General features: G+C 44.7%; 1 protein-coding gene across 1 annotated transcript in view; it reads right to left on the bottom strand.

Annotated features, from left to right (window-relative positions):
* TFRC (transferrin receptor) overlaps positions 1–13,434 on the bottom strand; it is a 148,854-nt gene that overhangs the window by 16,272 nt on the left and 119,148 nt on the right. Inside the window, exons 17-18 of the mRNA XM_069212819.1 lie at positions 8,111–8,335; positions 793–933 (exon numbers count right to left, since the gene is read on the bottom strand). Of these exons, the coding sequence (XP_069068920.1) occupies positions 793–933; positions 8,111–8,335 (366 nt within the window). The remainder of the gene's footprint in view (positions 1–792; positions 934–8,110; positions 8,336–13,434) is intronic.

Below are 13,434 nucleotides of genomic sequence, written 5' to 3'. Positions count from 1 at the left end.
ATCCTAGAAAATCCATTTCTCTCTAGTGCCTTATTAAAATTGCACTGAAACATTGCTCTGAAACATTTGGCGGAAAGATCACTCGACTGCCTTTTAGCATAAGCTTTGGAGGGTAAGTTAATGCATCTTATGGTAATCTCTTGAGGCTGGACAGCAAAATCTTATCAATCTCTAAATAGAACCAATAACACTTCCTGTAGTCAAGATTAAAAATCAGAATAGACCCAGTATAGTACTGATCTATATATTAGCAGACAAACACCACAATCAAAGTAGTCACTGCACTAGTCTGGCATATAAGCCCAGCAGTGAGCATTTACACAATAAATAGGATTTAAAACCCAAACTTAATTTCCTTTATGTGATAAACACTCCTGCATTCTTCAATACCCTGAATTTGAAAAGGTATTTATTCAGCAATATCTTGTGGCCTTCTACTGCTGCCAGTGAACCACACATTTGAACTAATGCTACTATGACCCGGCATGCTACGTTGTCTGAATGGAAAATCTGCATCAGGCCACACAATACTTTTAGCAAAACACTGCACCTGCTGTTGTAGCTGAGCAGAGGTACCAACAATGTCCCGGCTCAAGTATTAATTCTGTAACTACTAGTTAAAGCCAGTTTACACATATGCACAACTACCAAACCAAGCTCAGTTTCCAGTTGGCTAGCAGTGCTACAGCAGATGGGCTAGATTCGCAATCACAGCCACACATTCCCAGAAAGGAGGCCTAAGGATAAAGACCAGTGGAACACACGAACTGTAACAACAAGTATAAGCCTTACTTTCATAACGCGGTCGTTCATCAATCGACAAAGAGTGTTATCACTCAGGTCAGAGTTGGCAAAGTCATTCTTCAATGCAATTGTCGCTCTATTGAAATCACCGCGAGCTGAATATATCCACTGCAAGTTTAGTCCCATGCCCTAAAAGAAAGAAAAGGGGGAGAGGTTAATGCTGGTAGTACTACAAGCTTAGAATATGGTGGTGCAGGTATTTCTTTTTTTTTACAATCACTTTTGTTTTAGAAGATTTAAGTTTAATTGGTCCAAACCAAGGTTAAAACTGCCAAAATGTAACATTTCATGAAAACCTGAGGTGCTGTCATGGTACGGATTTATCTTGTTAACCTGCCCATAAACAGCATTGCCTCAAAGCAACTGGAATCAATTTTTTCAGCACCAAGTAGAAGGGGGCAAAAAAAAAAAAATGTAATCGTTTTAGATTACATAAAGTGCATTACAGTACATTTCAAGTCAAAAACCTAAGATGTGTGGGAGAACTATGAAAAACAACAAGTTAGAGTATCCAACAGAAAGTGTTACTAAAGCCAACGGCAGGTTGCTCATCTGTCTAGATACCAGACCTGATCCACAAGGTTTCACAGCAGTGTCCCGAAGAGCCACAAGATGACGCTACAGCTTGGCGTTGGTCTCGTTGCACCCCAGAAGCAACAGAGCAAAGCCGCTCATAAGCACCACTTCTGTCTGCTTCTGTCAGTTTGACGCTCAGTGCCCTCAGACGTGGAGCACAAGTGTGCAGATAGGAGATCTGGGTCACTTAGAAGGTTAAAAAAAAAAGCCACAGAACTGGAAGAGGCAGGATAAAGATTACTTACCTGTAATTCCAATTCTCCAAGTATTGCCACCTAGCATAGATTTAATATGGTAGAATTATTCAGTCTTCAGGCTGGGAACGCTTGGTAACCAATGTTAGCACAGCAGTATACCTCTTCACACACCAACACTGAAATTGTTTTTTTTTAATCCTGTTTCCTTCACTATAAACAACCCAAATCAGAGACCTAGATGCTGAAGTGTTCCCTTGCCATAGACTTTCAACTGTCAGATTTTTTTTAAATAATAGTAAACTGTTCTGTATATTGGAAAGCCTCATGTTTAAACAGGAGTGGAGGGCTGGTCGCACATGAATCAATGAAAGATGCAAATGCTGAAGAACCAGAGTTACAGGTAAGTAACTTATAAACCTTTTTCCAACACTGAATCTTACACAAATTCACGTGCTCCAAGATTATCCTAGCACTATAAAGGTAACCATACATAGTGTTTGGTGGACATGAGGCTTACATTATAAAAGAAAGGTTTGCAAAGCACTGCCTTTCCCACTGCTTTATCCGTCTCAATTGTGATGTTGATGCACTAGTGCTTGGTGAAGGAATAAGGTATCCTCCATGTAGCTGCTTTGCACATGGAGCTAAGAAGGACATCCACAAATTTCTTGTTAGATTCTGTTTATGATGTTATGGGCCAATATGATGCATACTGCCCTCAATCTCGACAAGCAAAGCAAAACACAAATGATGGACGGAATGCAGATTTTTTCTGCATTCCGTCCATCTTCTGTTTTGCATTTGTCGCCCCAAGTGGGAAGGGTATGCCCAGACGTGGGTCCCATGCTTGCTATGCCTCCAGATTCAAGCTAGCCGGGCTGATGAAAGGTGATATCCTGAAACAGGTCCCAGGATGCTCGTTTCTGGTACAGGGAGGACCTGGCCTGGCAGTTCAGGCTGGACTGTTCCCATGGGGGACAGGGTCACGACTGAATTGAATATGGCTGGGTCTGAGCTAGAATGGCATGGCAAGCAAAAAAAACTGATGGATTAAACCCAGATCTGTGACTGGGGGTGAATGATTTTTTTTTTCTGCATTCCGTCCATCTTCTGTTGTTTTTGCCTCAATCTCCACAAGGGCTTCTTTGTTATGGCTTTACTATTTGTTGGCTACAAACAATTGATCTGACTGACGAAAGTCCTTAGTGCAATGAAGGTAGTACTAGATACATCTTGATATCTAGTAAATGCAGAGTTTGTCGTAGTAGTGCTCAGATTTGGATAAAACAGATGGTGCATCTTTTCTAGTTTATATGAAATGCAGTAAGTATCTTTGGGATACTCTGGAGGCTAGTGGTCAATGTGATTTTCTCTTGAAAAAATTAATGTTCTTTGAATTGTGATCCCTGTCTTGCACATAACTCTTATAGCAGAAGATACTGCCAGCAGGATCCCTGCCTGTGGCATACCTGCACCTGGTCCTATGACCAGGCCTGGGATTTGCGCTATCTGAATCTCTCACTATTTTAGAGCTTATCTTCCTTTTTACACGCATTGGCTGCTAGTCTTTGCTCGGACAGTTCTCACTTTGTTGTGCTCACATTGCTTTTGAGCTGCGACCAATCACTAGCACCTCAGCCTCTTATCTCCTCTTTCAGCATCTTTCTCCACTTTGTGCCTCATTTTTTGGTTTTCCATCCACTTTTTGCCTTAGTTCCTCCATTTTTGCCCCTCCGCTCGCCCTTCTGTTTCCCATGCCCCAGCAGCCTCTCCACAGTTCCATGCTGCCACCAGTGCCCTGCCAACCACCCACAAATCTCACTGCATCCTTCTCCTACTTGATAGCAGATGAAGATCAGACACAAGAGGTGCGCTTATCAAAGGCAAGCCCCTCTGTTCCAGGGGCTCTGGGCCACCTCTGACCCACTGCAACCAGATACTACAACACCACAGCTCTCCACCCCCTCAGTTCCAGATGTGTCACCCAGAGGTGCTGCTAGGCCTCCCAGACGACACTTAAGGAATATTCTAGTATGCTGGCCACCTTCCTGCACTACTCTCCACCCACACCCTTCTGCCCCTCACAGCCCCCTCCTGACATGAGCATGCACCTCAGTTTCCAACCTTCCCTAACTCCCTGTTTGACTCCATCTGGTCGCTCACCTGGGATCTTCGACAACCTCTGTTGGAAGATCTGGAGGACTCTTATGTTGTATGTGGTGGATTTCCACTCAGAGAAAACACGTTTGGTCCTGCCTCAGACAGGGGAGCTGAGCACCCACAAGGGCACACTAAACTGTCTTGAAAGCTCATGGCACAGGGGAGGGTGGCTGGGCTGACTGATGCCCCCAGTTACCTGCACATCGCCTTCCTTACCCAGCTTCTAAAAGGACTGAGGTTCACACAGCCAGGGGGAATGGGCGTGGGGCAGCCTGGTGTGATAAATACATCAAGCCTCTGGAGCAGCATCTAAAGGACCAAAACTACTGATTAGGACACTAGCTGGCAGGAGTTGAACAGCTCTGTGGACAAGCATTCCCAGAAGCACTCAGGAGAAATTAATTATTTGCCACACAGACAGGGTCCATCAATAAGTCTGTCCATGAGGAATACTTAGGTCTCTAGAAAAGCTTGTCTGTCTCGCTGATGCATGGCAATGAAGCAACACACTAGTGTCGACTGCTTGCCACAAGCTATTAGTAGTGCCCAGACCAGCATGAATGGCAAACTTTTCCGTACCCTGAACATCTAGAATAGTCAGAGCCAAAGAGGCCGTGAATTCTTCCAGCAACAAGAGATTGTTGACACGGTCTTAAAGGGTGCAACTGGCATTCACTAACCTCAGGGCTTGACTGACCGAATAGAACAAGTTTCCCCAAAAGCCTCAATCCTTTGCCTTCATCAGGGTGCTTCATTGGAACCTAAAATAATTCACCTTGCTGGTGGAAGCTCAGAGCACCATAGTCTCTGGCGCAGAATGCTTAATAAGAGCCAGGGTCACCAGGTGCTGGTCTGTGACACTTGGCCAACTGCCTGTTCAATGGTGGGAAAGAACAAAGGTCCATTAGGGCTTCACTGAATTGCAGTAAGTTTTATAAGCCAGACCAGGCTGAATGACATTAGCAAGAACATTTATTTTTTTGTTTTACAAACAGAGCGAGTGGTAAATTCGGGAATTCTGAAACATGTCTGATGACTTCTGTTAAGGAAGTACCCTTCAATGGGTGACCAAAAAGAAAGCAACCCTGCATCGGGGGGGGGGGGGTGGTGGGGGGGTTATCAAGCCCACACATTTAAACACTTTGGCATAAACCATACAGGCAGATGTGCAGAGTATAACACTAATCTCATTGTAGAGGGAGGAAAGGGGCAGGACTCCCTTGAGGCTTTGCTTCTCGTAAGTCATGGCCCTTCCCTACTCAACAATGGTAACGGGTAACATTTATCAATGCGTGTGTGTGTACCCATGTCTCAATTAAAAAAAAGGAAACCAAAGGTTAAAGGGACATAGTTAAGTGAAAAAGGCAGTTAAAGAAAACATACTGTTTTAAACAAACAATCACAGAAACTAATCAGTTGGTTACCTCAAGTAACAATAAATCGTGGCCTAAAGAAATTATAACTGGCATCCCCCCCACATGCAGTGTTTTATCAATGTCATAATTTATGATCTCATTAGTTAGGTTATCAATGCAGTCAATTAACAGGTCATGAATGATGTAATGTGTGAGTGTAGAAGCCGTGTGTGGCAAGGGTATGAGAACAGTTACTTTAGGGAATTTCCAAGGAATCTTAATATAAAGTAGATATTAAAATTAATAACTTATTGCACTCTAATCTTAGGGTTTTTTTTTTTTTTCCCAAGAAACTTTTTTGAATTTTTTTAAATGTAAAGTAATATGCCCACCTCTGCGCTGTCTTTGTCCCCGCGGGGGCACAACCCCCTTTTAATATTTTTTTTTTTTTTTGGAGGGTGGTCCACCATCAAACCCAGTGTGTGACCAGCCTAAGGAATGACTCTAGATCGGCAACAAAACTCCAGGGGTGTCGTGGTCCATGGCGGTATGGGTGCGCCTAACCCATTATCCCTTTGTATCATTGTATAATTTTTTTTAAGGACTCAGTCTCCAAGTTTCATGGAGGCCACAACTTTTCTTTCAGATTGCAGCAAGCCAATCACAACAGTTGAACCTTAATGACTATAAAACTATAGAACGGAATTACACCAAATTACAAAACATGCTTTCAGGATCAAGATGTTAATCTGTAGCTGTGTCTAACTTCTACACCACACACCTCCCCCCCCCCCCAACCCCCATCAAAAAGAAACCCAAAGGTTGCTTCTCCGCCATGTGCTACTTAAGACCTCACATCACTCATGACATCTCAAATTACATCATTGATGACACTATGCAATCACTGCGACACCATCCAACAGAGTTTGTGGAATATAGGAACCTATGGACAATGTTCTATTTATCTTCACATTTTGTAGTCCTAAATATAGAATGTTAGCACTCCAGTTCCTCATTAAATCACAGTGGGGGGCTGCAGTACAAAACTTACAAGCTGCTGCAAATATAAGTTTTCCTCAGAATGTCAGACTATTTTCACATGCCAGAGTAAGGCGCTCACTTTAGATTCTTGAGCACCTTCCATGACCTATATGGAGAATCGTGGGAACGGGAAAACTGTTCTCTCAGCCATGGTTCATCAAATCCCAGCAGAGGATAAACACATTCCACAGTGCTAAATCACAACTCTTAAAATTAGCATGGTGCCACCAATAAATTATTTAAATTGCGACTACAATCTGCCAACTTTATATGTGCTCCTTCTAGCAACCCTCAAAAATAGGCCCTCCACAATGCAGTTCAACTGTGACCACGCCCCAGAGTCCTGTAATTGCTGCCACAAGTTGCCCGTAATGTGGGAGGCAATCAAGGAGAACACTCTTTGAAACATCTCTCCCCCAGCTCCCACCCCCCCCCCCCCAAGGTCTGGGGGCACGCATCCTGGCTATATATTTTAAATTCATACTCAGGAACTATGTTCCCGACCCCTGTATTGGCCAACAGATTGCACCCAGCCAATCCAGATTGATTAATCCACTGAAAAGTGGCGAATCCGCATATCTGGACACCAACAGTCCACACACCCAATTTACCGTTTTAGGACCACCCCAAGGAAATTTTTAAATGCAAATTTATTGAAAATCCGTTGAGCAGTCTACACCAAATCACAAAACGTAACGTAACTTGTTCTAAACAAATTTTCCCCCTGAACTGACATAAGAAATCAATGTTTTGTGACATACACCACACCACCCCTTTCTTTGGACCCGCTTGACAACACACAAAAGGGCCTAGGATATGAACACCCTGACCCCTTAGCTCTAGTGCTGGGGTCCCAAAGGGACACCAAACCCCACCAACCCACTATAAACAAGCAGGGGTCTCGGGCTTTTAAAAAAAAAAAAAAAAGAAGAAAAAAAAAAAAAAACTCCACCATAACCCACGTAGTTCTGATGGAATTCAATTGGCACCCCTTGCCAGCCTGCATCATGTTCAGAAACAGGTGCATCATTCAGAAAGCAATTATGACCAGCACCCCTGCATATACTGCAGACAAGCTTGTCATTTCTGGTGGTTATTAGCACAGAAGCATCCAGGACACCATCAGGCTCCAGTGTAAGAACGGTAAAAAAACCAAAATGCACAAACTAGCAGTAGGCCTTTCCCAGTGATGCACCCAGGAACTGGAACAGCATCCTCAAACCAATTAGAGCCGCATCAATGCTGCTTTAACTTAGCAACAAATTGAAGATCCACCTCTAAAGCATGCTACAAGACAATGCATTAACTGTCCATTAACCAACTATCACTCATTGCCTTTATGCTGACCTTTGACCATGTACAGTGCCCCAAAGCCTTTTGGCTAGGTTCATCCTATGAAATACCACAAACCTAATGAAAGACAAAAATAAAGCCTCTCATCTGGGGAGGTGGAAAGGCAGCTTGTGCTTTTAACAAGGAATCTCCTGGAAGAGAACTAGGATTAAAAGATAACTCATTTCTGTACCTGAAGGTTACTTTGGGGATAAAAGTCATTACGGTACAGACATTGCTTAGATTTAAAACATTGAATCTAAAAAGCACAACAAGTTTGGGATGCTCTGGTATCCTGGAGGGTAAACCACTCAAACATTTTGTTAGCTCGACCTAGTTGAGTCTAAGTTACAGGAGGCCAAGACATTTCCGAACATTCTTTGTTTTAATCTAATTCCACTTGAAAATATGAGAGCAATTTTCGATGTTTATTCAAAGCAACCTGTAAAACAGATGACAGTGAATGACTAAAGAGTTTAATAGTTTAAGGCACGAAATTAAATATACTGCTTCGAAAATAAATATCTGAGAAACTAAAATGCTGTGCAAAGTCCTTCCACATTGGCACTCATTAGCCAACAGCTTCACTTTAAGAGTTGCATATGACGTTCGTGATACTGTGTAGGGGAGAATACAAGAACTTACAGTCAGCTGTTGCTTATATTCTCTAAGAGCCGTCACAAAGCTTAGAACTTCGACGCTGTAGCGCGTATAGTCCAGCGGCAGTTCATGGTCATGGGTAAGGCGGATGATCATCTGGCCAGCCACCTCTGCTGCTGCCCGGCACACATCATCCACATTCAGGACGCAGAGCTGCAGGTTTTCCATGGTATCCTTGTTGGTGTTTAAAACGTTACACGGCTTGGCAGTCTGCAAAGCAAACATAAGGTCACACTTGGATGCTCTGGTAGGTACAGATTATAAAGGCTTCATGAACACTGCTGGCACAAGTGTCAGCAGTCAGACAACCGAGTCCCGGAGGTTAAACTCATAGCAATGATGCAACCCAATGGCCTGGCCGGTTTATAGTCCATTGTTCTGGTTACTAGAAACTACGAGTGGCGCCAATGAGTAAACGCTTTGAGTCCAAATAATCCAATGAATGGCAGCTTGCTATGGAAATCTGGGGGGCTTAGGGGCAACAGTGATTTAAAGCAATTTGTCTGCAATATGCAAACGGGCCTTGACTTAGGAAAAGCTTTTAATAAAAAATGGATCTGTTAACCTGACACAAGCCAACAATCTACAACACTGAGAAGACCATTTTAAAAGGGCGGTTTCTGTTGCAGATTAAGGAGAGGGGAGGGGAGAGGGGGGGGGGGGGGGGGGGTTGGTAGAGAAAGATTCCTGGATTGGGATTCTGGTACTCTTAGATCCTGCTCCTTTCTCGTCTATTTAGGAATTTCCTGCATGTGAGACACCATAAGAAAATAAGTTACTTACCTGTAACTTTAGTTCTCCAGTATTGGAATCTTTCACATGCTTGAATCCTTCCCAGTCATCGAGATGGGAGCCCCCGGTACATCAAAACAGCAATATATATAAGCTACTGCAATGAAAAAGGGCCAAAGGCTTTCACTTTAGTAGCCTATCTTTATCTCTGAGTAAAAAGGACCAAAGCAAGCCCCAGCCCATCAAGCTTCCACTCCCTCTAGAACCCTCCTGAGAGGAGCTCCCTTCCCTCAGATTTTCTCAAGCACGAGTGTCAGAGTTTCTGACGAAAAACAGGAAACTGAGCTTCCTAGGGGAGGAGGGAAGGTTGCATGTGAATCTATGAAAGAATCCAATACTGGAGAATGAAAATGTCACTTACCCAGTGTACATCTGTTCGTGGCATCAGTCGCAGTAGATTCGCATGTTCTGCAATAGCTCGCCATCTGGTGTTGGGCCGGAGTGTTACAAGTTGTTTTTCTTCGAAGAAGTCTTTCGAGTCACGGGACCGAGTGACTCCTCCTTTTGTCTCCATTGCGCATGGGCGTCGACTCCATCTTCGATTGTTTTTCCCCGCAGAGGGTGAGGTAGGAGTTGAATTGTAGTAATAGTGCCCATGCAATGGAGTGACTAAGTATGCACCTATTTAAGGTTGAGATGATACATATATAAATAATTGAAGGTAACTTCCAAACTGCTACAGGCTCCCGGGGAGGCGGGTGGGCACATGCGAATCTACTGCGACTGATGCCACGAACAGATGTACACTGGGTAAGTGACATTTTCAGTTCGATGGCATCTGTCGCTGTAGATACGCATGTTCTGCATAGACTAGTAAGCAGTTATTTCCCCAAAAGCGGTGGATCAGCCTGTATGAGTGGAAGTAGTCTGAAATAATGTCCTTAATACAGCTTGACCTACTGTGGCTTGTTGTGCGGATAACACGTCTACACAGTAGTGCTTGGTGAATGTGTGAGGCGTAGACCATGTGGCTGCCTTACATATTTCTTGCATTGGGATGTTTCCTAGAAAGGCCATGGTAGCACCTTTCTTTCTGGTTGAGTGTGCCCTTGGTGTAATGGGCAGCTGTCGTTTAGCTTTAAGGTAGCAGATTTGGATGCATTTAACTATCCATCTGGCTATACCTTGTTTTGAAATTGGGTTTCCTGCATGAGGTTTTTGAAATGCAATAAAGAGTTGTTTAGTCTTTCTGATGTTCTTTGTTCTGTCAATGTAATACATTAATGCTCTTTTGACATCTAATGTATGTAGTGCCCTTTCAGCTACGGTATCTGGCTGTGGAAAGAACACTGGAAGTTCCACTGTTTGATTTAGATGGAACGGTGAAATAACCTTTGGCAAAAATTTAGGATTGGTCCTTAGGACGACTTTATTTTTGTGTAGTTGTATAAAAGGTTCCTGTATAGTAAACGCCTGAATCTCGCTTACTCTTCTCAGGGAAGTAATGGCGATGAGAAATGCCACCTTCCAGGTTAGGAACTGTATGTCGCAGGAGTGCATGGGTTCAAAAGGTGGACCCATAAGTCTAGTTAGGACAACATTTAGGTTCCATGAAGGAACAGGTAGTGTTCTTGGTGGTATAATTCTCCTAAGGCCCTCCATGAATGCTTTAATGACTGGTATTTTATATAGGGAAGTTGAATAGGTAGTCTGCAGGTATGCAGATATTGCTGCAAGGTGAATCTTAATGGAAGAGAAAGCTAGGTTAGATTTTTGTAAGTGAAGCAAGTAACCCACTACATGTTCTGGAGTTGTGTGTAATGGTTGTATTTGATTAATATGGCAGTAGCAAACAAACCTCTTCCATTTACTTGCATAGCAGTGCCTGGTGGATGGCCTTCTTGCTTGTTTTATGACTTCCATACATTCTTGGGTAAGTTGTAAGTGCCCGAATTCTAGGATTTCAGGAGCCAGATTGCTAGATTCAGCGATGCTGGATCTGGGTGTCTGATCTTTTGGTTGTGCTGTGTCAACAGATCTGGCCTGTTGGGCAATTTGATGCAGGGTACCACTGATAGGTCTAGCAGCGTTGTGTACCAGGGTTGCCTTGCCCAAGTTGGTGCTATCAATATGAGTTTGAGTTTGCTTTGACTGAGTTTGTTTACCAGGTAAGGAAGGAGAGGGAGAGGAGGAAAAGCGTAAGCAAATATCCCTGACCAGTTCATCCATAGGGCATTGCCTTGGGATTGTTTGTGTGGGTATCTGGATGCGAAGTTTTGGCATTTTGCGTTCTCCCTTGTCGCAAACAAGTCTATCTGAGGTGTTCCCCAGAGTTTGAAATAAGTGTTCAGTATTTGGGGGTGAATTTCCCATTCGTGGACCTGTTGGTGATCTCGAGAGAGATTGTCTGCGAGTTGATTTTGTATCCCTGGTATAAACTGTGCAATTAGGCGAATTTGGTTGTGAATTGCCCAATGCCACATTTTTTGTGCTAGAAGGCTTAACTGCGTGGAGTGCGTCCCTCCCTGCTTGTTTAGATAATACATTGTTGTCATGTTGTCTGTTTTGACGAGAATGTATTTGTGAACTATTATTGGTTGGAAAGCTTTTAGTGCTTGAAAAACTGCTAGAAGTTCTAGGTGATTGATATGCAGTTTTGTTTGATGTACGTTCCATTGTCCTTGTATGCTGTGTTGATTGAGGTGTGCTCCCCACCCTGTCATGGAAGCATCTGTTATTACGTATTGTGGCACTGGGTCTTGGAAAGGCCGCCCCTTGTTTAAATTTATGTTGTTCCACCACAGAAGCGAGAGGTAAGTTTGGCGGTCTATTAACACCAGATCTAGAAGGTGACCCTGTGCTTGAGACCACTGTGATGCTAGTGTAAGGAAATGCCTCCTTGGCATGGTTGCCCCCTGACTTTTTGCCTTTGCTGATGCTATGTTTACAATTGAAAGTGTGCTGAGGCCTGCTAACCAGGCCCCAGCACCAGTGTTCTTTCCCTAACCTGTACTTTTGTATCCACAATTGGCAGACCCTGGCATCCAGATAAGTCCCTTGTAACTGGTACTTCTAGTACCAAGGGCCCTGATGCCAAGGAAGGTCTCTAAGGGCTGCAGCATGTCTTATGCCACCCTGGAGACCTCTCACTCAGCACAGACACACTGCTTGCCAGCTTGTGTGTGCTAGTGAGGACAAAACGAGTAAGTCGACATGGCACTCCCCTCAGGGTGCCATGCCAGCCTCTCACTGCCTATGCAGTATAGGTAAGACACCCCTCTAGCAGGCCTTACAGCCCTAAGGCAGGGTGCACTATACCATAGGTGAGGGTACCAGTGCATGAGCATGGTACCCCTACAGTGTCTAAACAAAACCTTAGACATTGTAAGTGCAGGGTAGCCATAAGAGTATATGGTCTGGGAGTCTGTCAAACACGAACTCCACAGCACCATAATGGCTACACTGAAAACTGGGAAGTTTGGTATCAAACTTCTCAGCACAATAAATGCACACTGATGCCAGTGTACATTTTATTGTAAAATACACCCCAGAGGGCACCTTAGAGGTGCCCCCTGAAACTTAACCGACTATCTGTGTAGGCTGACTAGTTTTAGCAGCCTGCCACAAACCGAGACATGTTGCTGGCCCCATGGGGAGAGTGCCTTTGTCACTCTGAGGCCAGTAACAAAGCCTGCACTGGGTGGAGATGCTAACACCTCCCCCAGGCAGGAATTGTCACACCTGGCGGTGAGCCTCAAAGGCTCACCTCCTTTGTGCCAACCCAGCAGGACACTCCAGCTAGTGGAGTTGCCCGCCCCCTCCGGCCAGGCCCCACTTTTGGCGGCAAGGCCGGAGAAAATAATGAGAAAAACAAGGAGGAGTCACTGGCCAGTCAGGACAGCCCCTAAGGTGTCCTGAGCTGAAGTGACTAACTTTTAGAAATCCTCCATCTTGCAGATGGAGGATTCCCCCAATAGGGTTAGGATTGTGACCCCCTCCCCTTGGGAGGAGGCACAAAGAGGGTGTACCCACCCTCAGGGCTAGTAGCCATTGGCTACTAACCCCCCAGACCTAAACACGCCCTTAAATTTAGTATTTAAGGGCTACCCTGAACCCTAGAAATTTAGATTCCTGCAACTACAAGAAGAAGGACTGCCTAGCTGAAAACCCCTGCAGCGGAAGACCAGAAGACGACAACTGCCTTGGCTCCAGAAACTCACCGGCCTGTCTCCTGCCTTCCAAAGATCCTGCTCCAGCGACGCCTTCCAAAGGGACCAGCGACCTCGACATCCTCTGAGGACTGCCCCTGCTTCGAAAAGACAAGAAACTCCCGAGGACAGCGGACCTGCTCCAAGAAAAGCTGCAACTTTGTTTTCAGCAGCTTTAAAGAACCCTGCAAGCTCCCCGCAAGAAGCGTGAGACTTGCAACACTGCACCCGGCGACCCCGACTCGGCTGGTGGAGAACCGACACCTCAGGAGGGACCCCAGGACTACTCTGATACTGTGAGTACCAAAACCTGTCCCCCCTGAGCCCCCACAGCGCCGCCTGCAGAGGGAATCCTGAGGCTTCCCCTGA

The sequence above is a fragment of the Pleurodeles waltl genome, chromosome 11 (assembly GCF_031143425.1).
Source record: "Pleurodeles waltl isolate 20211129_DDA chromosome 11, aPleWal1.hap1.20221129, whole genome shotgun sequence".
Taxonomy (NCBI): domain Eukaryota; kingdom Metazoa; phylum Chordata; class Amphibia; order Caudata; family Salamandridae; genus Pleurodeles; species Pleurodeles waltl.
The sequence above is the reverse complement of the archived record's forward strand: the minus strand, read 5'-3'. Positions and strand labels throughout refer to the sequence as shown.